Consider the following 27,134-nt stretch of genomic DNA (forward strand, 5'->3'; position numbering starts at 1 on the left):
CTCAAAATATGGAGACAACAGCCTCTATCGGAAAATTATGGTTCCAATAGAACAGCCAGCAGACTGGTAGAATGTTTGAGCAAAACCTTTTGCACTTAATTTTTTAAAATTAATTATACCTTATTGATTAATTTAATTATGGTAAAAAAAAAACTTCCTACTGTACAGTAGACACGTTTTTACATTGTTTTAAACTATATAAATTTAAGCGACAAAATTCAAAATTAAAATACAATTAAGTCAATATTGCTACTCTAAAAAGGAAAATGATCTTATTAAACTCACCTTAACTTTGCCTACATAAAGAACTTCATACTGCTGGCACTGCTTACTTTGCACAGCATCAAAAGATGAATCCTCTTTAGCTCTGATCCCAAGTGATGATTCTTGAATAGCTTCTTTCAAAACAGTAAAAAACTGATAAACCTAATAAAAAGAGAGAGAAGTTTCATGTTTTCATAAAAAGATGACATCATGAGAACTTTTCATTTTCTCATAAAAATAATAACATTTTATGAACTAAGGTAGACAACGTTAAAGAGCACAAAAATATTATTAAAAGCAGACAGCTGTTTCAGATGCTCAAAGGGCAACCTTCATCAGTGCAACAGAAAACAATAAGAGAACAGAGTAAAAATATATAGAAAGATGACGTCACAAGAGGGTTTAGACCAACCGCCAATAGGAGGGAAGGGTGAATGGAAGACGACGAATAGGAAGCAAGGAGCAAAATCATAGATTTCCAAACAGGAGAAATATAAGGAACACTTGATAGGTCATTGACCAACAGTTTGGAATTTTTGAAAATATGATAAGACTCATAAAAATCTAAATCATATATTGAGGAACAATTTTGAATGACTTTAGAAGAGGAAAAATTAAAATTATGATTAGAGTCCCAACAATGTTGGGCAATAGATGAGCGTTTAAATTCTTGTTTTTTGACATAAGCTTCATGTTCCTTGACACGGCACTTTAAGGCACGCTTAGTTTGGCCAATATATGAAAGGCCGCATTGGCAATTAATTTGGTATATACCCCAGTTATTTTGACTGTCAATGGGCTGTTTGAGATTAGAAAATTTTATCTTATTAATGGGACTGAAAATAATATTGAAATCAAACTTCATTAGGATGTTAGCAACTTGCCGACTTATTTTAGGAAAATAGGGTAAAATTACCAAATTGTTAGAAAATTCTTTGGAAGGTTTATCGGTAGGCGATTGTTTAGTTACTTTTTTATAAATATTAATATTATAAAATATCCTTAATATTACCTTAAATATTTTTGTGTTCTTTAACGTTGTCTACCTTAGTTCGTATTTTAGCACAAAGGTCGCCCACTTGTGTATTTAATAACATTTTATATTTAAAAAAAATTTGCAAAGAGAAGTTGCAAAAAATAAACAAATCCTCAACCATCCACCCTGCCAATACTAATGCAAAAGTTTAGAATAAGAGAAAAAAGTTCAGATTGAAATGTATCAACATTATACGATTCGCAAAAAAAAGAAGAAGAAAAAAAACGGATTACCCTGAATAACTTTTAATCTAATGATCAGATCTTCATTCAAAAACTTAATCTCAAAGTTTTAAAGGGGTGACCTTAAATATATTAATTTATTAGTGCAGACGATATTTTAGTTTACGAAATTAAGCAAAAGTAGTTTCTCTAAATAAAAATACCTTTTTTCAACGGATTCTCATTTCTGACTCCCTATATTTCAGGGGTTCCCCTTTTTATGATGAATTTGGATTTCTAACCTACTATATTTTGGAACCCATCAACAAAAAAAAGGTATGCTTATTCAGAGAAAATATGATTTTTTCTCTGAATTCGTAACTTAATATATCGTCTGCACTCTATCAATAATGCTGCAGTTTTAAAAGTATTTCTAATAGACATTATAGATTTTAATGTTTTATGGATAACTTTTTTTCCCGGAAAATATTACTTAAAGCATTTTAGTTTTGTTTTAAGAATTAAGAAGTTTTTTTTTCTATTTCTTTTTTTTTCTTCAACTTTACAACTTTAGTTTTTTAATAGCAGTTAGTTAGTTTCTTTTATCATCAATATTTCTACTCATCATAATATCTAATTACCATTATCTTAAAAATTTCTATTAAAGTTTTTTTTCCCCCCTGAATGTTCTATTGGTATGGGGTATACTAATAATACAGTTAAGTTTTGATTATTTTTCAATAATGACTAAACTTATTTCTATACTAAAAAAAATAATATTTATCAATGATTTTTGTTTTTAAAAAAATTTTGCTATTCAGCCAGCAAGTATTCAGTATTTGGCCGATTTTTTTTACCAAATCACTATTCGTTACATTTCTATTGACAACATTCTAGAAATGCTTAAAATCAGATTTTTTTTTTTAAATCCTCAATAGCGCAAGCACAAATTATGGTTGAAAACTGCACGGTTACATCCTGCAATTTGATAGGGTGCCAAATTCCTTGACAATTCCCAGTTTTGAGGTAAAAATTTTTCCTGACAATTCCTTGACTTTTTTTTAAAATCTCATTTTCCTTAACAATTCCTGATATTCCCAGAGCATACAAACCTTGCTCTCATCTGCATTTCAAATACACCAAAAACTATTACACTTTTCTAGCTTTTTGAAAATTTAAACATGAAATCAACAAATTCCTGTACAATATTTCAAGTAAAATAAAAGCCATATTGTTATTTATAAGAAAGGAGAGATTTCCAGATCGTGATCTGCAGCCGAATAATCGCCAAGTCTTGGCAATTTCCGTGCAGCGGCCAGCAAGGATCTAAACAAAAACATTACAGAAGGGGACCAACTCGAAAGGTATAACTCGTAGCCACCGCTAGGCAAACATCTACATGCTTTTTCATTTTCTTTAAAAAAAAAAAAAATCCCGTTTAAGATAACTTTGGTGCCTTGGCGATTGATTGTTGACGGCATGGCGGATCCAAGATATGGAAAATCCCCTTGATAAAAATTTTTTATAAGGATGAATTATATGAAAGTAATATTAAATAAGGAAACTATGTCCATATATTTTTAATAGAAAGTAGTTAGATAAACTAATAAAAAGTAGAATCCCATCTTTGCCAGAAGGAGACCTTTTATCACTATTATATATTGTAACTGACTGTTAAAAACTTACTGCTAAGTCATCACTAGCTTGAAAAGCATGACACAAAGAAACATCGCTTCCTTCTTTAGTTAAGTAAGCAAAGCATCTTGGCGAATCACCTAACTGGTTAAACTTGGTAACTGAACCCAGCTTGTGTTCAAAAACTTTCGTCGAAAATTTTACATTCGTAGCTTTGATGGAACACTCAGTTACGGAAAGAAATACAGTTTCTGATTTTGGAGAACCTAATCTTTGTATTTCTGAAATGATCCATGGTAACATAGGCTGAGTATGCCATCTTTCAACTAAAGCACGGCCATAATATCTCGCAATAAATGTCCTTTGGTATTTCGATGATGAGAGTTCAACGTCTGAATCCTGTAATCTGCTATATTCGTACTTGGGCATTTTTTTAAATACTCAGTTTCGGTATTTAACCATTTGAGTCTATATTTTATTAAGTTCGACCCTTGAATGTCAAGGTCACTACTGTATAGTCCTCAATTAGTAAATAGTCAGTAATATTTTAAAAATAAAAGTACAAAACCTAAACACGCAAGTAGTTAAAGAAATAATTAAATGTCCATTTATTAAAGAATGAAAATCATATTACAAAATAATTCAGCTGTTTCATTTCACTCTTGCTCAATGCTACATGTAAACAAAACAAACCGGCTGATAGAAATTAGTTGTTTGTCTATCCAAACAGCTGTTGCTAAGCCGAAATGGCCGAGTCACTTTCTAGTCTCTTTTTTTTTTTTTTTTTCGCTTTGTCAGCCTTTACTGAAATGAAACAAAATTACAGTTGGTTTAAAAACATAATACATAATTTCAACTTTTTAAATGCTTCTAGCCTTCCTCCTCCTCTGAGTCCCACAGTGAACTGATTGTTAAGACATGGTTCCCAGCAGATCACCGAAGTCAAGCATCACTGGCTGCGGTCAGTGTGCGGTGGGTGACCACTTGGATCAGTCTGCGTAAGGACCAAGGGTGTGCGGTATTGGTTCTCGTTAAACTGTTCAACCGTAAAGTGCTCGACTTCACTTGCAGATCTTCAGGCTACCGAAGTGGGGGTGCCATCCCCTCTGCAGAGGATCAAAATTGTGATGGCATGTCTTCGGATCATCCTCAGGGCTGTTTCCCAGACCGTCGCCAATAGCCCATTGTGCGGCTCCAGTGCGATGTAAATGAACTACAACAACAAATCCTCCTCCTTTGCAACGATTTTCAATCGCAGCCCTCGAATACGCTATCTAGAGAGTCCCCGTCCTCCTTTTTTTCTCAGTTATAACTGAGAAAAAAGGAGTATATATATAAGGAGTGTATAGTGCGCACAAAAAAAACGATTACCCTCAATACCTTTTGATCTAATGATCGGATTTTTACGTTCTAGGATTCAATCTTATCGGCTCGAGGGGGTGACCTCAAGTATGCTAATTAATGAGTGCAGACGATATTTTAAGTTACGAAATCAGATACAAAAACGTACTTTCTCTGTATAAACTTACCCTTTTTTTCCGACTGATTCGGATTTCTAACTCTCGAAATATTGGGAGTAGCCGCAATCTGGGAAATATAGTTCCAATAATTTGGTCAAAAGAGCGCTTCAAAATTTGAACCCCTAACAATATAATGTTAATTTTACTTTTTACCAGGGCCAGTCCGAGGTGTAAGTCTGGTAAGCTCTGCTGTGTAAAGCGCCGAGTAAAGGGGGTGCCAAATTGTATCAAGGCTAGATTAGAAGAAAAAACTTTTTAAGATCTTATTTTCCGCTTACTTGTTGAAAATAACAGCTAAAACGCACTTAATTTCGTAAAATAAAATGTTGAAATATATCTAATATTTTTGCAACCAAATAACCCTACAAACCGTTAGCATTGCTTGTATTTTCTCTTTTCATCAGAGATAATGATATCATGCCTTGTGATAATTTACAATCTGCAAATACAGATGATAGTTGACTAATGAGTCAAATTCAGACGAATATTAAGTTTTTACTGAACGGTTTTTCGAGAATATCCTTTTGGGGCGGGAGAAAATAGACGTGTCTTTGGTAATTTTACCTCCCACTAAGTTCAAATATAAATTTGCTTTGTGAAGGTAGCTACTTTTTCGTAAAGAAACATAGAAAGTTGCAAAGATTGTTGCAATATTGACCTATTCACAAAAATCATTGATACAAAATTTGTAAGAAAAATGAATAAACGAAAAGTCGTTTCTATTTTGTCAGAAAAATTAACAAATTGCTTTGTTAAAAGAAGGGAATAACAGACACGTATTGAATTTCCTAATACACACACAGTGTTTTAAAGAAAGCACCTATCTCAAATTTTTATTAGTTTCTCAAATTGTAAAAGCAAACAGGTTTGACTTGTTCTTACATTCCCTTTTAATTTATTGTTGTAGTTCATTTACGTCGCACTAGAACTGCACAATGGGCTATTGGCGACTGTCTGGGAAACAGCCCTGAGGATGATCCGAAGACATGTCATGAAGTCGAGCACTCCACTGCGGGACTATTCACTTTTAAAGTACTGTATTGATTACTCATTTTCAGTTATTGTAATATTAATTTAAATGTTTTATAATTATTTTATCTTACTTTGTCAGTACATGATTTGTTTAGAATGCTTTAATTTTATGTAAAAAAAATTAAAATCATGACATTGTTTCCCTTTCAATTAGTATAAAATAATGCGAACTTGTAAGATTTTCCTTGATTTTTTTCGAAATATTTCATTTATTTTTTCGAAATTTTTGGGAATTTAAAATAAATCCAATTTAAATCATTTGTAAATTCTGTAATTTTATCCGATAAATTTGGACCAATCTATTGATACCATATTTCGACGAAAAAATTTATATTTATTCAGAGCAAGTAGGTTTTTGTGACCGATTTCGTAACTTGAAATATCATCTGTATTTATTATTTAGCATATGTAAGATCACCCCGTCTAACCATTAATATTCAGTCCTAGAACATGAAGTTCCGATCATCCAGCATTTTGCGTACTATACGTATTTATCTCTTAATAATTATTAGAGCTTAATAATTCCTTATTTCGATCTGTAGAATTTTACAAAAAAATAAGATACGTTTCATTAGTAATTTAAGTGCATTTTTATAAAAAATAAAAAAACCGCAGATTTTGACTCATTTTGAAAGTTGTATAAATAACATTTATTTTACACCACTCATATTTATTATTATCTTTAATGATTGGAGACGCCAAAAATATTTATTCTTACAACTTGAAAATCAGCTCGCGCTGGATCTGCTTTTTGCGTACTTTATAACTCGAGAACTTTTTAAGTGATTTGAAAATTTTTTACACACAATTATAAAATTAGTTTATCAATGCAAATAATAACAATGCTCAAGCTTTTTATTTTGCTTGATGAAATTATATTCTTTAAAATGATGCTAAAAATTGTAAACTTTACTATTCAAAATTGTTTTGGCCATTCTTAAATAAAATAATGAATATTTACTAAAAGCTATTTTTTTGTATGGAATTATCTTTGGATAAACGAATTTTATAAATGTGTGTAAAAAATTTTAAACTCGCTAAAAGTAAAATTAACATTAAGAGGACCAAACTATTGGGACCACATCTCTCAGAATGCAGCTACCCCTTTTTGGGGGTCAGAAATCGGAATCTGTTGAAAAAAAGGTATGTTTATTCAGTAAAAGTGTTTCTGTGTCTGATTTCGTAACTTAAAATATCATCTGCACTTATTTATTAGCATATTTGAGGTTACCCCTTCGAGTCATTAAGATTGAGTCCCAGAACATGAAGATCTGCTCATTACATCATAAGTCATTCAGAGTGTAATCAGTTTTTTCTTTGTTTTGGCGCACTGTACTACGATATTTTCGGTATTTAATTGTGAAAAATATTTTTTAAGATTTCCACAGCGCTTTCTTTTAGAACTATGTAGCTTTCAATTCCATATTGGTGATCGAAATGGTGGAAGAGCATAACTCTCTACCTATGACAACACTTCGCATGCTTTCACCACTAGCGTATGGAGAGTCATAGAAGGTAGTACATTAGTTTTTGTCTTTATTTTAACTTAGGAAACTATATGGAACTGAAAACTACATTGAACATAGTTCTGAAAGAAAACATAGTGGTAATTTTAAAAAATATTTTTGACGAGTAAATAAGAAGAGTTAAAAAAAAAAAAAAAGGGAAACTATCGTAGTGGATTCCTATATAACTGCAAAGTGGAGGAGGGTTAAGACATGGAACCGGTCTTCTTCCCAGATTGCGTATTCGAGCGTTGCGATCGTAAATAGCTTTCCAACTTAAAAGTTTTAAGTCTATTTGAACAAGACTGAAATTAATGCACTTCCTTCTCCTAGGGCTCTTCACATGGGAAGTGTTTGCCATAGGTAGAGTCCTACTCTATGCCACCTGTAGTCCATTTCAATAGCCAATGCTACCCTCTTTCGCATTTAGATTATTAAAAACTATTTTTTTTAACTGATAACTCCAATTCCTAAATAAGAAAAACATTCATAGTATAAGCCTGCCACGGACTTTACATGCAAAACGTACGAATGGGGCACAAAACTTTAAGCTGCAGGGAGATCACCCCTTCAAATATTAGTACACCTTGATCAGAAATATAATTTAAAATGCCCCAAGTGTGCCATACATCATTATACTTTTATAGTGTTAACAATTTACCATGTTCTTTCAATTTAACTTGAAACGAAACAAATCTGGAAGATTTTGCAAGCATATTATGAAACAAACAAATTGATATTTTACACAAATATAGCCAAATAAGAACACTCAAAACATGGCAAAACTTATGCTTGATATATGTTAAGATATTTTCTTAAATTTATTTACAACTCACGACTGAGTTAATTAATTCTAAAAATTTAGGAATGGTAAAATAACGTGTAAATTTTAACACAAATGATGAAACTTTCTAGAATATCAAGAGTGTTCACACATTGTCTTGTAAACATAACATTAGCAGAGGAATACTAAAGAAGCTTGTTATTGTTTACATTCATTTATCCATCCATAAAAAGTAATTATTCCACCATATAGCGTTGCAGTAATGTTATAATGAAAACAAGAATATTTTCACGAGATTTATTTTTAATAAATGTAAACAGGTGCATGTAATTTACAAGTGAAAAAAAAACATTAAAAAAGAAATTTATTTATTTTGATAACAGTGTTAAAGATTACAACCTTATTTCCACGTTAAAACAAAAAATTTTATTAAATGCTTCGATTAACAAGCTCTACAAGCTAATTTAATGGCTTTTGAAGTAAGCTTTACTTCCCTCAGGATCAGGTTTCATTGTTGCATCTCCAGGCTTCCAACCAGCTGGACAAACTGAAATAGAATGTCAAGTATTTAATAATCAAACAAGGAATGCATTCTATTTAAAATTAACTTAATTCCTTTTTTGCTGACATTCTTTCTTCATTATAATTCCATACTATTAAAATACTCCTCATTAACAGCAACAATTTATAAACCTTTTTACCCATTAAGTTTATACCCATGTCTTCAAGAATACCACAGAGAATTTAGAAAGGAATTTTTATGCAGAACCATTTAATTTTTTACAAAATATTAATAAAATGTTCTAAAACAAAAATATTACTAATAAGTGTTAGCATAAGGCTTAACTAATACACCAAACCCTGCAAATTTAAAGTAAAAAAGAAAAGGTCTACTTAAATAGACAGGGGCGAAAATAATAGGAATGCATTGCATCCGGGTCTAGGATCTGCAACAATCGTAGGGTGCTCTGTACGCTATCATAGAAAAAACTACTTATTTTAAAGAGATGAAATGTTTTAATGAAATAAACAATTTTTAAAAGCAGCAGTCTTACAGGTACTTGCAATTGATACCATAGAATATTCTGTTTATTGTATTTTTGTGTCAGTTACTTGTTCTCATCATTGCTCTTTTGAACAATACAAACATAAGAGGTATGCTCCATATAGTTACTTCAAGCAAACCTTTTGAAGGTAGACTTAAATTTCCTTCAATAAATAAATAGTTTCTCAGAATAAGGTGAGTCAAAAGAAAAATACAAATTTATTTTTAAAATATCAGTATTTTCCCCCCATTTCCTTTCGATTTCAGAAAATGTTATTTATTGGCTTCATACCAGCAATGAAAATTTAGTGGTCCAGTAGGACTACCTAGTTCTTCATTTAGTGGTCCAAAATATTAATATGGTAGACAAACTTTAGACAAATCAAACTTTACAATTACATAATTCATGCTAAGGTACACATCAAAAATTATTGCCATCTATTAACATCCTACCACTACTTAGGTTCATTAGCCCATAATGATTGAAGATTAGTACTTATAATAATTAGTATTTACAATTCAAAATAAATATTAACAAATAATTTGTCTGTATGTAATTTACTAAAAATCATATACAGATAATTTATTTAGATAAGTATATTAACGTAAAAAGATAAATTAGGCAAACTTATTACATTAATAAATTGATTAAATTTAAAATATTCTTAAAATACTTATCTAAAGAATTCATTCAATCATTCTTAGTTTTTTCTATGCACCCAAAATAAAATAAATTAAAAAAAGCTTATTCAAGATGTAACTTAACTGATTATAAATATTTTTAACCCATTGGTAGTTCTGCACACAGAAAGTATATATTTTTTAAATTCTACCAAATAAGCATGCACAGCAGAAAATCTTACTCTATTTTCTATTTACAAACAACTCTGCATTTAAAAAAGAGCTTCAATTTTTTTTATGTACCCAAAAACCTACCTAGAAATACATGAAAAATGACCATTAGTCTTCATACCAAAATTTCTATCGAATAGGGAGAGAGGAGGAAGATTAACTTGAAAGTTATAAAAAGTGAACAATGTGAGGCAGTAAAAATGAAAACGTCAAAAACTGCCAGTAGGTTAGAGAAAACCCTTTGTTCATAATGTTACTCAAATAAATAATCTCTTTAATATAAAGTTTGAACTCAGGATTGGAAGTTTATATTCTTCATCTGAGTATTTTTAATCCAGTCAAAATCAGATTCCAGGAATTGTTTAGAAAATTGATGTCAAACAAGGTAATGTCAAGTTTGTCAACAGAAGTAACAAAAAAATTAAGTTTATTATTTTACTTTAAGCAACAAGGGTGATATTTTTCTCTTCATAACAATCTCTCTTCTTAGCTTCTATAGTTGCTACAAGTTCATCACAATTTTGCCTTTTAACAGATTTCACTTTATTAGTAGAGAATTCATTTAAGTGCGCTAAACTTTTATTTCCTGCAAGGAAAGGAAAAATTTGGGGGGAAAAAATTATGGTACTCATAAGACTAAAGAATATAAGATATTGAAAATGTCAGATTTTATTAATGTTTAAATTCATAATATAAATTTCTTAAATTAGTAACTGTTAAATTGAAGTAGATAAGTAACTTACAAATATACAATGCTTCGTTTGGTATTTTGAAACTAATTTTTTTATTCTATAGCAACTCATCATATTTAAAACAAATCTCTGCTAATGTTACATTTGCCAAATGTGCATATCATGTGAAAAATATTTAGCTCTTTATCTTTTAAACTTGTTTACTAAGATTTCATAAAGTGTTAATTTTAGTTTTTGAAATAAGTTTTGTAAACTCAAGATGTTTTACTAAAATACAAGATTAATTTTTATAACCCGAAAAGATTAAAATTTAATTAAGGAATTTATGAAATTTGGTACACATAAAATACTTTAAGTTAGTTTTTGTTTAGTTAAAAAGACTCAAGTTCTAAAAACAATTTTACAGAAAATCAAACAAAAGCTTTAAAAAAACAAACCATTAATAAATTTAACATTAGTTTAGATCAGTGGTTCCCAACCTGGGGGCGATAATCCTTAGGGGGGCGATCAGGGGGCGACGAGTACTCAAAAGATAAAAATTGCCAATAATATTAATAAAAGCTATTTGAGAATGAAATTGAAAATATATATGAAACCTATGGTTCTAGTGTAGACAAAGAATTATAATAGTTAAAAATTAAAAAAAATTCAAGTGCAGGATCGTTTTTGTCATACGTTTTGGTATCGCAGGCGGAAATCTGACAAGTCCTCTGGGCAATAATACTGTTTCCAGGCGTATTGATGAGATGGCCGCCGACGTTGAATCAAAACTCAAATTTCTGAAAGAAGGTAAATTTGCGTTGCAGATTGATGAATCAACTGTGATAGATAACAAAGCTGTTTTAGCTTTCGTGAGATTCATAAATCAGAGTAAGAAGATTAACGAGGAAATGTTGTTTACAAGAACTTTGAACACAGATACAAAAGGATCGTCGATTTTGAAATTGGTCAAAGATTATTTCGGGGTAAAAGAAATTCCCCTCACAAATATAAGTGCTTGTGCAACAGATGGTGCTCCAACCATGTCTGGTTGTCATACTGGGTTTCTGGGTCACCTTAAAAAAGATGTACCGGAAGTTATCTCACCATTATGTCATTCATTGTCAACTTTTGGCTGCGAAAAATTGGTTATTTCTGGCATCAATAAAATAAAAGCTAATTCTCCTAATAACCGTTTGTTCCGAGAACTTTGCCATGAAAATTATGCAGATTTAGAATTCCTGCTCCTACATGCAGCTGTGAGATGGCTTTCAAAAGGAAATTGAGCCGTTTCTTCGAATTGTTGGATTCGGTTACTGAGATTTTCGACACCACTGATCCTGTTTTAAGTGAGAGTTTGAAGCAACACAAGTTGGAAACTGCGTACCCCACTCATAGTTTTGAAAAAATGAAGGAAATCAACATAAAACTTCAAGGAAATAAAATAAATATTATCAAGGCTTATCTTCATTCATCGCCAAGTCTGATATCTACAAGTCAAACATTGGTCGCAAAGAGCTAATGCAATTTCCAACTCTTAAAAAGTGTTCAATAGCAGATATCGAGATTCTCGAAAATAAAATCTTAATTTTTACTAATCACCTTTATCAGTTGTGGAATCAAGATTTAAAGATTTGATGAAATTTAGAAATTTCGGATTGGATTTTCGATCCTTTCTCTTTTGAAGTTGTGGATAAGCTCACTTCCTCTTTGTAGACTGAGATTTTAGATTTCAAGTATGACTGTGAGATTAAAGTCGTCTTTAAAAAATACGGTTACGAGTTAGATTGGGTAAAGCTTATGGACACTTATCCACAATTGTGGAAACAAACTGAGCCGCTTCTCATCTCGTGTCCGTCAACATATTTAGTGGAGAGAGGATTTAGTTCTGTCTTCCAGCTGCTCACAATTGCAAAGAGAAAGGTTGGGCATTTGCTTCAAAGGAGACCCGCGTTTAAATCTGACGAGCATAAAACCTGACATTCAAGCTTTAACTTGAAATACACCAAGCACAGGGCAGTCATTGAAGTGGTAAAAATGTACTTTCTCCCTCTTCATTTTTTTTTTTCTCAAATTTTAGTTGTTAACGTTTTAACATTTTCTTGATTACATCAAAATATGAATTTAAAAAAATGTACTTTTGTTTTGATTATTCCGTTTTAAATATCATTTCTTTTTGAAAAAAAAAAAAGATGCACAATTTTTTTTAGGTAATAAAAATGACAGAATAAACGTGCCTCCTCATTTGCATTACAATTTAAATTAAAATCAATTAACATAGTATATTTTCAGTGTTTGGTTGCTCACAAGCAACAATGAATGATATTTTGAGCAAAAAGAGAAAGGGGCGATATGTGTCAGCCAACCCCAAGAGGGGGGCGATGGTCCACAAAAGGTTGGGAACCACTGGTTTAGATCCTTATATTCGTAAATTAGAAAACTTGAACCTATAACTTAAATAATTTATCAAGATAAAATTCATATACCTTCTCCATGTTTGTCTGTGAATTGGAATGCTTGCACAAGTCTTAAAGTCTCATCAACAGAGCGGCCAACAGGCAAGTCATTCATCGTAATTTGGCGTAGATTTTGTTTCTCATCAATGATGAAAAGACCACTGAAATTCAATAAAAGATTTTATAAAACAAGATTTTTAACAATGTGCATAAGTTTATTATTAGATATAACAATTCCCAAAATTAAATTACTTTAAAACTTTCTAGCTGCAATGTGAGCTAAGTGCCTACATATTAAGTGCTTGACTGACACAATACCTGATCAGTCATTTTCAAAGTAGGGACAAATGCATTCATAATTGATATTCTCTGAGCTAAGTTATAAATCTAATAATGTGATTCATATAGTACATTTACATACAACATTTAACTGAGTGTGTATGAATGCTGTATTTTAAGATTACTTAAACATTTAAAAAATTGAAACAAAGGCAGTTAAATCAATTCTGTTTTACAAGAGGCAGTTAAATTAACTGAAAAGCTTTTGTTCGAAAAATGTATATCATAAATTTACAATATAAATTGTCAATGTCATTTCTTTCGTGAATACCACTAAATTTGATTTACACATTGCACTAAACTTTAATACTTAGCATAAAAAATATATAAACTATCTAAGGAACTTTCTGCAACATGAGGAATCTTAAACCATTTAATTAATCAGTGATGATTGTAACAAAGTGAAAAACTAAAAATTTTATAAGTAAAAATTAGATAAATTTATACACCAAACATAATACACAAATAGTTCAGGAAAATGTTTTGTACTTTTTGAACTACGATTCATATTTTAATTATCTACCAATGATACACCTCACACCTTTATAATAACTAATATAATAAAAACAATTGTTCTCAAAAAATTTAATTGAAAATGTTCTCAATTTGAAGAGAAAATTCAATAATATGTTTAAAATTTGATTAATCAGTTGATTAAAAACAGTTTCAACATGAAAATTCAGTATTGTAGCAAACATTTTGTCAGAAGTAAATTTTTACAAGGTCCTTAAATTTATTTATAACTATTTTGTTTATTGAATTAACTTCAATTATTTATAAATCAAATTATAAAGATATGAATTAAAATTTTTTTGAAATTACAAATTTGAACCACATTTTTTTAACTACATTTCCTAAATATTAAATAACTGAAAGGCCCTAAATTTACTTTTTTAAATAAAACATCTTGCATTAAGAGAATTAAAGTTTCTTTCTTTACATCTATAATATAACGCAAGAGTACTGAAAAGTTTTGACAAATCTAGTAAAATAAAAGTACAAAAAGTAAGCCCGAATTGCTTAGTACATTTAGTAGACAATTCCTCAGGTTCAGACTCTTGTGTTAATAAAATCCTAATTAATTCAGATCTTCATTAAATGATCAGAATGAACACTAAAATTTTAAATGTATGAGGCTCTTATTGTTTTGTCTTGTATCTGTATTATGGAAGATATTATCGCATTAAAAAAATTACATTTTGTAATTGTTTAAAATAAACTATGTTAAACACACTGGAGTATGTAGCAATAACTGCCACAAAAGGAATGGGACAACAAAACCAAGAGGATTTATAATTAAATCAGGGGAACTGGAAGACTCCAAAAATGACTACTCAAATGAGACTGAAAATTTGCATGTTGTGACAGATATATTAAGAACATCAAAAATGGACAAATTTGATATGAACTTCATGTGTTGTAACAATATCGTATGATAAATTCCAAGACTTTGTTTAAAATTATCTTAATTACAAATAAATAGTAGTTGCTGGCATATATGTAGGAATTATAAGACATCTTACAAAATAATTACATATTTTTGAACTCTAGTTTAATGTTTTGATAAGTATTCTATGTTCAGAAAGATATGAAATAAAATTTTTAAGATAAAATGAAATCAGTGCAAAAACCTCATAAATCAAAATATTTCCTATTTATAATTATCAAAAGATTAAAACAATTAATACTATTTAAAATACAAAAACTCAAATAACCGGAATGTAATGCCTGCATCTTCTTTATAAACTCCATAGGCTTTGGAAACTTTACAACTTTTATCAGCTAACAATGGAATATTCATTTTTCCCAATCCACCTTCTTTTCGTGGTGTGTTGATCCTGTAATACAAGATTAATTTAAAACATAAAACTAATTTACATGAAATTTTGATACGTTTAAAACTAAAAATTTATCTAAATGAAAAATTTCATGCATTGTACAATATAATTTAAAACAAACTTTAATGCCCACAAATATTTTCGTATACAGCTAGCTAGAGGTAAACAAAAATGAGAGCTGTTAAAAATCACTGTACATATTTTTATAGGGACTTAAGTTCGCAGATATGTCGAAATACTGCTTGGCATAGGCTGGGGTCTGTCTAGGCTTTTCTGAAAGGCACCCATTGTGAAAATTTTGGTATAATTTGTGAAAAATTAAATTAAAAAATCCAACACAAAAACATGGTAAAAATAGACTTTTCGCTTCTTAAGGGATACAAAAATATTTCAAGAAAAAGTATCTTGTAAAACGACCGTTTCTCCTGAAGTTGAATTGGTGAAATTACAGTTTTACCTAAAACTGAATTTGTGAAGGTACTGCTAAACGGTAGTAAATTCGGCCTGGACAGACCCCTGATAGGTCACATAAGTGACAATACATATCTTATGGAATATTTAAATTTGACACTCATTGGTCTTAAGACCTACTGTTTGTGCTGACAACTTGGAAAAGCAAGTAATTATGTAAATTAAGAATTCTTGCTCTGGAATATTTGACACATAGGAAAATTTTGATATTAAAGAAGAATGGAAGCTTTTAATTTGATATCTCATCTCATAAATATACGAAATATTACAGAATACAATGTGTATAAATTCTAATAAAACAAAAAGCAGTATATAATAATTACTGCAATTTTCTAAAATTCCAAATTTCAGGCAGTCAGTTTCTTGCGGAAAGGTAGCCCTTAATGACAGTCCTTTCAGAGACAGCCTGAGAACTGCAAACCTCAGAAATTCAAAAGGCTTGAGAGTTGGTGATCATTGCACAACGTAATAAGCAAAAGAATCAATTTTAAAGTCTCAATCTTTATAAATTTAAATAAGTAGCTTTTGCAACAGAGAGTAGCCTTTACAAAATAAATAAACCTATTTTAAAAAACAGATTGAGTGACTAACTTGATATTTTTTAAAAATGTTTAAGAATTTGCCTACAGGAGTTTTGTTATGAGATTGAATATTCTATGAAAGGTCGAAACTATTAATAGCCAGAATGGTTTATAGAGAGAGTGTAGCCATTGTATTTGCAGCTATTGACTTTATACTATTTTACATAGATCTACTTAAAAAGAAAAAAAAAATCTTTTCTAAAGCGTCATCTCACTATAAAGCACAATAGCATTAAAATGGCTATAAAACTGTTGATCTGGAGAAAAGTCCTAAAGGCTGTATACAAACTGTTCATGAGTACACTGATTCTTAAACTGATTAAGAAAAGGCAGTGAAATACTTAGGTGGCCTGAGGTCCTGAGATTGGAAACAAAAAACCTGAAAATAATGCTTAAAGCCACGAGTTTGCCTGTCTAGTCTATTTAGAAAAAACAATGCTCTTTATAAATAAAAAACAATGTCCTTTTTATTTTACGAAAAGAAATAAAAAAATTTATTAGTAGCAGATTTTAACTGCCATAATTCGTTTTAATTATTTTCCTGTTAAGTTAGTATGAAATATTGTTTTAAAATTCATTTTAATGTAAAAATTTTTTTCCAAATAATTTCTTAAACAGTTCAATTAGTACAAAACTAAAATTTTCTATATTTTTAGACTAAAGAAACCAGCCTGTTTTTTCTTCCAACTTTTAGGGCACTCAGACACATAAGTAACTGAACGACATTTTTAAGACATACAAAAATTATGATTGAAAAAAAAAAAGGTTAATATCTTTCTCATAATCTTTACCATGCTAAATGAGAAAAGTGACTGTCAGTTGAACAGGCTACAACTTCACAATTTATCTTCTTGAATTCTTCAACTCTATCAGAGAAAGCTATTATTTCAGTAGGACAGACAAAAGTGCTGAAAAATAATGAAACATATGAAAAACCTTGAACTTTACATTTCTTTTACTATGAAAAAAAGCTTATTTTTATATACTACTTACAAATCTAATGGATAGAAAAACAGAACTAGGTATTTTCCTTCATAATCACTAAGCTTAATATCCTTGAAAGCACCATTTATTACAGCAACACCTTGGAAATCTGGTGCAGGTTTAGTTAGTTCAGGAGCCATTCTGAAAAATAAGTATTTACATATGACATTTCTAAAAATTTAGAACTTATAATTTATGATTAACAAGAATAAGATCACAATAATTGCATAATATATGTAGTTTTTCTTGAACAATTTAGATGAAAAATAAATATTACCACTTCAAATATAATATGCATTCAGAAAAAAAAAAATTCAAGGATCTCATAAGATAAAAGATCTGTTAGTAGCTTACAATGAGTGGTTTGTTATTTGACCACTCATTGTGTCATTATTTGACAACTCATTGTGTCATTATTTTACTCATTTTATATTGTGTTCAAATTTAACACACCAGGAAAGAAAGTAATTTCATTAACTAAAATTAATTAATGCAGCAATTTAATTATTAAAGCTAAGAAAATAAAATAAAATTTTCAATATTTAAAACACTGTTTTTAAACTTTTAAAATTATATATAAAAAAATCAATTGATTTAAATCAATGATTTTTTAAAAAAAAATCCTTTGATTTAAATCAACAAACCCTGATTAATATAACTGAGATCACCTCCTCTATCCATTAACATAGCATCAAGCAGGCAAAGTTAAGACTCATTTCGAAAAAGAGTCAATATAACAATTTTTATATCAAATTCAGTTTTCAAATTTCTGTGAGTAATTCGTTACAAGTTTATTAACTAGTTTGAGCCATGAACCCTTAAAGAGAAATATTTAAAACAGCAAATTAAGAATTTTTTATTTCTGTTATAGCTGTAAAAACAAAACAAAGGATACAACTAAATTATCTAAAAATATTTCGCTCGATTATTAGATTCAATTAAACAAAATGACGCATGCTTATTTTATATAGGCCTAAAATTTGTTTATTTAATCTTTGTAAATCAAGTATAGTAAGCTTTGTATGCCAAGATTTAATCAATTTTCATTGAAATAAAAATAACAGAGGATACAGCTGTGCAATTGAAAAAATAAAACAAAACAATGTAAGCGCTTTACAATACATTTCAGAGAAAAGTTGCTTGACATGCTAATGCTATGAAAGCTATAATAGAATTTCAGTAAAAAGATAAAATTTTTGAAAAAAAAAATTTTTTTTTCTAATATGCAGCTAACAATACAGAAATGCCAAATATATAAAACTCTCAATTTTTGTAGTTTTCGTCTATATTTTTTAATTGCACGGCAGAATAGAACAGAACACGAATAAAACTAAAACAAAAACTGGAGACATATAGAGAAAATGTCCCAATATATCAACCAAGACATAACAGTGCATGCCAATTAATGTTACAGTAGACTTTACATAAGAAATTTCAAAAAAATATTTATATATTTACTTGCAGAGAAAGTGAAGTACAATGTAAAATTTCAATAAATCTTACTCTTATGTAACGCACTCAATGAAAAATTAATGAAGCTGAGAAATAAACCGCGCCGGTAGATTACTGCGGGCCTTTTTATATGATTGTTTAATACTTTCATTTCAAAAAAAAGTTTAACTTCACTGTAATAATGATATGAAAATTAGTTTTTTTAATTTTAAAGCCTGTATAATTTATAAAACAAATTAAATACTAACTATTTAGATGGTGAATAAAAAATAATTTTTCTCGATACTACTACATTTCCTATCTTTTATTAATTAAAATCTAAATAAATCTTTGTTTAATCCCATACAAATTTCAATTCCAATATTATACTGGTATATAAATATTTTTTTTTTGCAATATATTTCTTTTATGACTCAGATTTATATTTACAGTCACTTTACTTGATAGTTAGATTAAAGTTGTACTTTTTGGATCTCGTGAAATGTTCTTAACGAAAAAACGGAATAAACAAAATTTTTTTCTTTCTTTTGATTCGTTTAAAAGACAGTTTTCAACTGAATCAACTGTAATAGTACATTTTGACATGTTTAAACAACGCTTCAGAAGTGTAAACTGAGTAAACGTTTTGTACCAGGTAGACGGTCGAGTTAGTTTAAGGACTCATCAATATCCCAAATATCAAATATATAAATATTTTGTGGTTAGAGCTTGGGATATTACTGTTTTGTTTTCTATTAATTACTGATTAAATACATATAAAAATGGCTATGACTGATGATACTGAACAAGTAAGCAAGTTACAACTGACTGAACCTTGAAAAATAATTGTCTTAAATATAAATTGTTGATATAGAATGTGAATGGTTCTGAGGATATCCCTATTTTCCCCCTCTAAATTTCATTTTATAACAAAATAAATGCTATGTCTCTTCATGCAATCGATCGTTTGGAGAAGTGAAGTAGTGAGGTTCAGTTTGTTAAAAATCATAAAACGATAAAATTCTACAGAGAATGCTTAAATACTGATTCATGAACTATATTTAAGGATTGAAATAGTTATCAAATGTTTAAAGTCGACGATTTTTGGAGATTGAACCATTCCTAGATAAATCAATTAGTTCTTGAAAATTCTCTTGGGAGCATTAGCTATCAGTACCCTCTTGTCCCATTGTTAATTCTTTTAGCCTACATGTACTTCTGGAGTAAGGAAGATTTCCATATCAGTAGTTAAAGTTATTGCCAAATTCGGCTGCAGCCGCGCTCTGGGCAGTGAGAAACTATGAAAAACCCATGCAAGTGAAATTTTTAGCAACTCCTGAACAAGCCAATATATATATATTTTTAACTTATTTCAAGCATGACAGTTAGCAGTTTCAGTTGGCAGAAACAAGTGCTAATGAAAAAATATGTTAAACACACTCCCAGAGTATATTTAATCCAATATACACCGAATTCATCTTTAAAATTTGATTAATGAATTGTTCGTATAGATCTAGGATGCACCATCTGTTGCTGGTGGCCAAAATTAGCCCCTGTAGTCCTGAACAGTTTTAAATATTATTAAAAAATATGCAAAAGTAAACTATTTAATAATAAAATGTAAAAATTAATTGGAAAGGACTTTTGTTTTCCATCCTTGAGGGGGAAAAATTCAGCTCTATTAGAATTTTTTTCTACTTTTTATTGATGATCCTGTTCTTTTATTCACTTATAATCTTAGTGCGAGCCTGAACTTGATTATAGCAATTGTAATATTTTATTTATGCCTATGAGTTCAATATACTTGCAAAAAATGTAATTATTTATGAATTTTGCTCGTTAAGTAAAGTTACATGAAATGCGTAGTACTTATTGTGGTTTCATTGATCTTTTTCTTCAAAAAAACAAGAATTAGATTGATCATTTTAGGATTGCTGTTTAATAAACAGTAAAATGAACCTTAGAAAATGTGTTAATACACTATATATATTGTATTTAAGAGCGGCATTATTACGTAATATTAAAAAATTCGGTCTTGTATGTGCTTGATAATTCTTATTCTCTCAGTGATCTAGGAAACTAGATATTCAGAATGATGTTGGTCTTACCTATTCTGTCTAATTCATCCTCTACTGTAAATTTATATTCTGAGCTAAGTAATATTACACTCCTTTTTCATATTTTTTCTTTAGTCAGCTGCAAATGCTGTAGAAGAACCGTTGGATTTGATTCGCCTGAGTTTAGATGAACGCATTTATGTGAAGATGAGAAACGAAAGAGAATTAAGAGGTAGATTACACGTAAGTCTGCATTTTTTATTTTTAAAATGACTGAAAATAATTTTTTTTTATTTAATTATAAAATTTTGTTTGTTGCTACTTTTTGCAGTCAGCTGGCTCACCTTTTAACTGTGCCTGCTGCTGGGCAGAAAAAAGAATTTATAGTTCGTACTGTTGATACTATTTGATTTCTGAATTACTTTAATTAAAATATGTTTCATTGTTGCATTTTTTCATTTATATTAAATGTTTGCATCATCCCATAAGTACTTTATTTTATTCATTTAACTAAATGTAGTGCTTCTATTTCTACAGAATGAAAAGGTAAGACTCCATGTTGAAATTTCAAGTTTTTTAACCACTTGTTTTCCTTAAAATGCAACAAAGTGGCAAAATTTTAGTTTAAAGATATTCAGTTAAAGCCTGGTTCAAGAAGGGTCCATACAGTGTTCTCCTTAAGTGCTTTTTGAAGGGTGGCCTGCCCATCCTGCTCATTGATCCAAATGCGCCTCCATTGTTCTTCTTGGAAAAATAAACTGCCATCCCTTAAAAGCACTGCCTTTTTATTTTATTTTTCACAAAAATGTTGTTTTCCTAACCACCTGTTTTAATGAAAAGTCCACTTCTGATTTATTTAGTCATTGATAATTGTTTGAATTTTATTTTTAATTTCATTCCTTGATTTTAGTAAGATTTCTCTTATGTTGTCTAGTTAAATAGTTGAAATTTACATGATATTCAGACCCAGAGATATTCACATCTTCTATTTGGAGGGAGTGTATATTAATACATTTTTCAGTGATTTTAAATTTTACCATTATTTTTTAATATAAATGCTTTCTCGTTTTCAGTTTAAAATATTAAAAAAAAACTTTCAGTTGTTCATAAATTAATATTTTTTTGAAGTAAGTTTATATGCAGAGATTGTCTTTTAGCTTGTCTTTCATTATTTTTCAAAAGCTTCAATTTTTTTTGTTATTTTGATAATGAGTTAGAATTACTCTGTGAAATATACACGTAACATAGGTAATTTAAAAAAATTTAGGATCAAATTCAGCCTATTACATGATGTTACATATTTTGATTTATTTAACAGTGTTAAATTAGCGCCCTCTCAATACTCAAAGTGCCTCTTTCTGTGAAGAAGCGCCATGCCCTTTTTTATTCCTAGGGAGAACTCTGGTTCTTATATGTGATCATGAGACGATGATTTGTGTGAAAGTTTTAATTTGAGCTATTAGCTGAATATATTTACGAACTAAGTGGTTCATTGTGCTACATTAATGTAACTTTCATAGACGAATAATCAAGTCTAAAAATTTCGTAATGTTTTGGCTGACACGTGTAATTTAAGGGTAAAACTGAAGCTCAGCAACTTACTCACCTACATGCTATTGATGAATACCATAATGGGTGAGAGCGCTATGATGCAAAACACCAACCAGTGTCTTTTGCACCTGGAAATCTAGTCTATATTTTTCAACCTATTAGAAGAGTTGAACTATCTAAAAATTTGGTAAAGAATTCGAATCACATAGAATTAATAATCAAACTACTGTCAAAGGCTTTGTATCTGCCACAAAGTGTAAAACGATACACTGTTATTGTGTTTGGCATGAAGCCATGCTAAAACTTATCAATTAGAATTAATGGTGCCTGGGAAAAAATTAAACAAAGAAAAAACCTCCTGCAATGAAGGTCTAGTCACCCAATCTCGTTACTGAAGATCAAAAGAATAAAATATCAAAGCTTCTGTCTATTTTTTTAAAATTTATTATTTTTTTTAGATCAAGATGTGAAGTCTGTGTAGTAGAGGTTACTTACCTGACTAAAAAATTCCATCTTTCCAAAATGGTGAAGACTATAAATATGTAAATTATTCAATTAAAGGTTTTATTTATTGTCTTTTAAAATCTTCTACAACATTCCTCTATGTCCTGCCATTTCCATTTTTAAGTGTACATTAGCTATTTCAAGGAGAAACAACAGTTACATTGTCCTCTATATACAAGAAGTCTTTTAATAAATCTCTTTGACTGGCTTGAATAATTAAAATTAAATTCTTCTTTGCTGATAATGCAATGGTACTTGTAATGATGCAAAATAAGAATTAGTGGTTGTAAGTTCTAATAACTGGCACAGCCAGTGCTAAAAGTACCAGTTTGTTTACTCATGTTAGTTATAAACTAGATATTGGTCTAAATTACCAAAAGAAAGAAAAAAAGTTTTTATTATTGAAAAGGACAAAAGTATTGAGAGTGATGTGTTATCTTGAAAGCAGTTGCTAGACGATTTAGAAATATTCATTGGAAAAAATTGTACCATAATACCATACACATTACTTAAATATGTATCTTACACAATTATATAGTACTATAAAAATACAGTTGTCAAAAATCAATTAATTTAAGCATCTGTATTCAACCTAAAGATATATGAAGGACTTCAGATTTTCTATAGCTTATTTAAGAATTATGAAAAACTCTTATATACTGCAAAAAATATCTCAATTTATAAATAACCCATTATTTTTAATGACATTTTGTTCCAATTTGTAAGCATATAATAAGTTGACCCTTTTTTTTTACAGATAGATGATCTTATATTTTATTCAATATATAAATTTTAAGTTACCTTTTTGTTACTTTTATAAACTCTGATTATTTAATTAATTTTTAAACATTTAACTTCAGGAATATTAGCTGTTTCTTTATATATTTTTTATACTACTTTTACTAAAAGTACTAAAAAAAATTTAAAAAAATTTCTTCTTTAAACCAATAGCAAGCGAGTCTTTAGGCAGAATTGTACTGAAATTTACTTGTTAGGAAGTAAATTGCCTTCATGTTTGACAGTTTTCTCTGTGTAATTCATTGCACAGCGAAAACTAGTATGCGGGAAAGCGTTCAACTGAAAGTTCGGAAAAAGCTGGCTAGTTTCAGAGAGGGTTAATTTATAAAAATAGCAGCACTGGTTCCTGAACTTCATGTTTATTTATGATTCTAAGCTATTAAAAAAATTACATATATTTGTAATGATAGTTTTGTTAAAACTATTTAATGTTTCATTTTTAGGCATACGATCAGCATTTGAACATGATTCTAGGAGATGTTGAGGAAACTGTTACAACTATTGAAATTGATGAAGAAACATATGAAGAAGTTTATAGAGTGAGTTTATATTTAATTATTTTTACCTATTCACATTTTCTGTACGCTTTATCTCTAAATAAGTTTGTCTGTTTCTTAACTTCCTTTGTTAAACAGATAATCAAATGCTCTAATCTAGAGGTGCACAACCTGCAACTTGCCAACTGTTGATGTACCGGCCCACAGCATCTTCTGAACGCAATGATGTTTTCTTGAAAACTTTAAAAAAAAAGAAAGGGAAAAAAACGAAAATTTTGAATTGCACATTTGAGTTATTACTTTTCGATGCATTCAATTTGTACAGATTTTATTATAAATGTATGACGTTTTGCAATCACTTTTTTAACTGTTATGTATACGAACCTGCCATATTTTGAAAGATAATCCATAAAAAAAAAAAAAATTTTAGCTCTATGCAGGGTTGGCATGGTTTAAATCATTTTGATTTAAATCATTGATTTAATCCAATTAATTTTTTCCCTAAACAAATCAGTAAGTTGAAAATATTTTTATAAATGTATTCTTTAGGGTTGCTTCTTTTTATTGATAATGAAGGCTTTACCCAAAGAAATAATGAAAAGGTAATTTATTATATTTCTAAATAGACTAATAAATAATTAAAATTAGAGACTTAAAGTGGATAAGAGTAAATTAAAATGTTAAATTAAAAATTTTCATTAGCTGTATAAAAAATAATTTGCTGTTAATAAACATATTTTAATTATATTCATTTAGTTTTACATTTATTTAAAAATTTAAAGTGCTTTTAAAATTTATTAAATATGTTATTGTTTACCAATATTGTAATTTTTGTGCAGTAAAAACTGTATAGTTTGACTCTTTCTAGTGAGTCACATAATTTGTGTAAATTTATTAATGAACAGTAAGTATTTTTACTTGAATAATTTTTTCTTATAATGTGTAACATGTGTTTTTAATTATTTGGGAGAAGGGGTAGGAAATGGAACTCCTTTCTATAGTACTTTCTTGTTATCTAGTCTACCCTTTCGCCATATTAGACAGTAGAGAGCTTACCCTACTTCTAATTTATACAGTTATAAATTAATGATTAATGCATGTTACATTGAAGTTTTTTTTCTTTTAGACGACCAAGAGAACAGTACCAATGCTATTTGTTCGAGGTGATGGAGTTATTCTCGTATCTCCTCCCATTCGTGGAGGAATGTAACAAACATTTGTAAAAAAATAAAATATTAAAAAACCAGTTATCAAAATTATTGTTTAAATATACGACACCACACTACAGATGTTTAATTTACTAAGCACAAATCATGGTTCAATTTTAATATTAAATAGCAATTTTGCTTTTTTAATGATGGATAACAATTAATGATAATTAGATCCCTGATTTTGATAACCTAAAAAATCCTTAAAAATAGCAACAAAAAAAATGGCCGAAAAACATTACAAATGCTTACAAAAATTCCCTTGTAATTAAATATGAATTTCAATTTGTAACACCATTTCTTTCATAAACATACTGCATATAATTGCAATAAAACATATAAAGAGAAATTTAGATGCAATTTTTTATTTTAGTTTGAAGTTTATGTTAAAAACCAAATCATTAGAAAACAAAAGGAAGGAAAATTTTGATATGCATACTTTGATTCATACTTGAAAACTTCAATTTTGTGAAATTACATGAAATGAAAGTTGAATTAGATTATCAAATGCTTTTTGATATTTCCAAATGTGAAGGAAGCTTGTACAGTTGTTCCTAGAGTTATCTTGTATTCCAATGATTTTGTTTTGTTACCTACCTACAAAGTTACTTCTGTTTTTTATCTTTATCATATTATCTCCTTTTAATGGTAAACAATAGCTATCTTTTTCCTGGTAACTGAAATTAATTAATTGTATAACTCAGTTATAACTTGTAAAAGGCTATAAAAAAAATATTTTTAAAAAAAAAAATCTTACCTTAATCTTGCCCTAAAATGGAAAGAAAATATCCTAAAATCTCAAGAAATGACCTTAAATATTTTTTTTTTTTTTAAAAAAAATACCTTGAAAAAACAAAAGAATTCAAAAATCACTGAAATACAGGCCTCAGTGATAATTCACATTTTATTTTAAACTTTATGTTTAGAGTTTGGAAGAACTTTCTTTGTTTTCCTAAAATTTAATATGAAAAATATAGGAAAACAAAAATCTTTAAGCTTTTACCTGAATACAAAATTTAATATATTTTGAACTGAATTGAATTAGTTCAACGGATACAATGAAGTCATTTGAATTAACATTAAAAAAAAGCTACTTCATTGCTGTAATTTCAATCATACATCTGAGTTTAATATTTGGTTTTGAGGGATATTTGTGCATATCTGCTCAAATCAAAAATATCTGCTATTCCAGTAATTGTAATGACGCAAAAAGATTCGAAATCATTTTAAAAATCTCAATTTACCAACTCTTGGGTCGCATATGAGTAATAACCTTTCAATTTTCGACCACGTTGGTTCGATTTTGCCCTTTTTTTCATCGTACATCCATATAGTTTTCGATCAAAATTCCGCTGTCATGAATATTTTAGCACGATTTTTTTAATTCCTATTTTTTCTTAAGATATTATTACTAAACGTGAAATCAGAAATTTGGGGAACGCACAAACGACAAGAAGAAAAAAAAAATCTATTCATTCCTCAGACAGTTTTTTTCAATGAATATTAAAAAATGTCAGATTGTAATTGAAAGTTTAAAAAGATAGTCGCCACTTAAAAATCATTGTTCACCAATGGTAACCTTATTTCAAGATAAGTCACAACTATCATAATGGAAATAAGTGGGACTTGTGATGTTAAGTTCATAGTCTTATGATTTTGGATAGCATAGTTTTAATATTTCACACATGGTGGATTGTGAGTACTTTATTTAATTCATATTTTTCAGTAAATATTTAGTTATATGAACACATTTTGGAGTTTTATAACAAAATAATTATTAATGATCATCCATGTAATCTAACTTTAAACAAAAAATCTTTTACTATAAACCACTATTTTTATTTTAGCTATATTTTTTCAAAATATTTAAATTTTACAGAACCTTTTAAAAAAATTTTTAGCTTATATTTTTAA

The 27,134-nt window shown here is 29.0% G+C and overlaps 3 protein-coding genes across 8 annotated transcripts in view; 1 reads left to right on the forward strand and 2 right to left on the reverse strand.

The window, feature by feature from the left end:
* Positions 1-4,149, reverse strand: part of LOC107452214 (TBC1 domain family member 1) — a 33,176-nt gene extending 29,027 nt beyond the window's left edge. The window contains exons 1-2 of the mRNA XM_071183651.2: positions 3,148-4,149; positions 286-426 (exon numbers count right to left, since the gene is read on the reverse strand). Coding sequence (XP_071039752.2) covers positions 286-426; positions 3,148-3,525 — 519 coding nt within the window. The 5' untranslated portion in view covers positions 3,526-4,149. The remainder of the gene's footprint in view (positions 1-285; positions 427-3,147) is intronic.
* A 4,139-nt stretch (positions 4,150-8,288) lies between these two features.
* On the reverse strand, positions 8,289-19,095 carry LOC107452219 (peroxiredoxin 2). 6 transcript variants are annotated; one of them, XM_087167620.1, is made up of 7 exons: positions 18,875-19,095; positions 17,184-17,315; positions 16,982-17,098; positions 15,016-15,138; positions 12,992-13,122; positions 10,274-10,420; positions 8,289-8,484 (listed from the first exon to the last, which is right to left on the reverse strand). In XM_087167620.1, exons 2-6 carry the CDS (start codon positions 17,312-17,314, stop codon positions 10,275-10,277), a joined length of 648 nt encoding a protein of 215 aa, XP_087023746.1. In that variant the 5' UTR covers position 17,315; positions 18,875-19,095; the 3' UTR covers positions 8,289-8,484; position 10,274. The 6 variants fall into 6 exon arrangements, with proteins under 6 accessions (XP_087023746.1, XP_015924046.1, XP_015924045.1 ...); XM_016068560.4 differs by lacking the exon at positions 18,875-19,095 and adding an exon at positions 18,678-18,804; XM_016068559.4 differs by lacking the exon at positions 18,875-19,095 and adding an exon at positions 18,633-18,778.
* A 10-nt stretch (positions 19,096-19,105) lies between these two features.
* On the forward strand, positions 19,106-25,258 carry LSm3 (U6 snRNA-associated Sm-like protein LSm3). The gene is made up of 4 exons (XM_016068564.5): positions 19,106-19,414; positions 20,798-20,905; positions 23,959-24,054; positions 25,139-25,258. The coding sequence occupies exons 1-4, from the start codon at positions 19,388-19,390 to the stop codon at positions 25,220-25,222; spliced, it is 315 nt and encodes a 104-aa protein (XP_015924050.1). The 5' UTR covers positions 19,106-19,387; the 3' UTR covers positions 25,223-25,258.
* The last annotated feature ends 1,876 nt before the right edge of the window (positions 25,259-27,134 follow it).

Source organism: Parasteatoda tepidariorum, chromosome 7 (assembly GCF_982258835.1).
Source record: "Parasteatoda tepidariorum strain Cologne lab strain chromosome 7, Ptep-v5.0, whole genome shotgun sequence".
NCBI classification, from domain to species: Eukaryota; Metazoa; Arthropoda; class Arachnida; order Araneae; family Theridiidae; genus Parasteatoda; species Parasteatoda tepidariorum.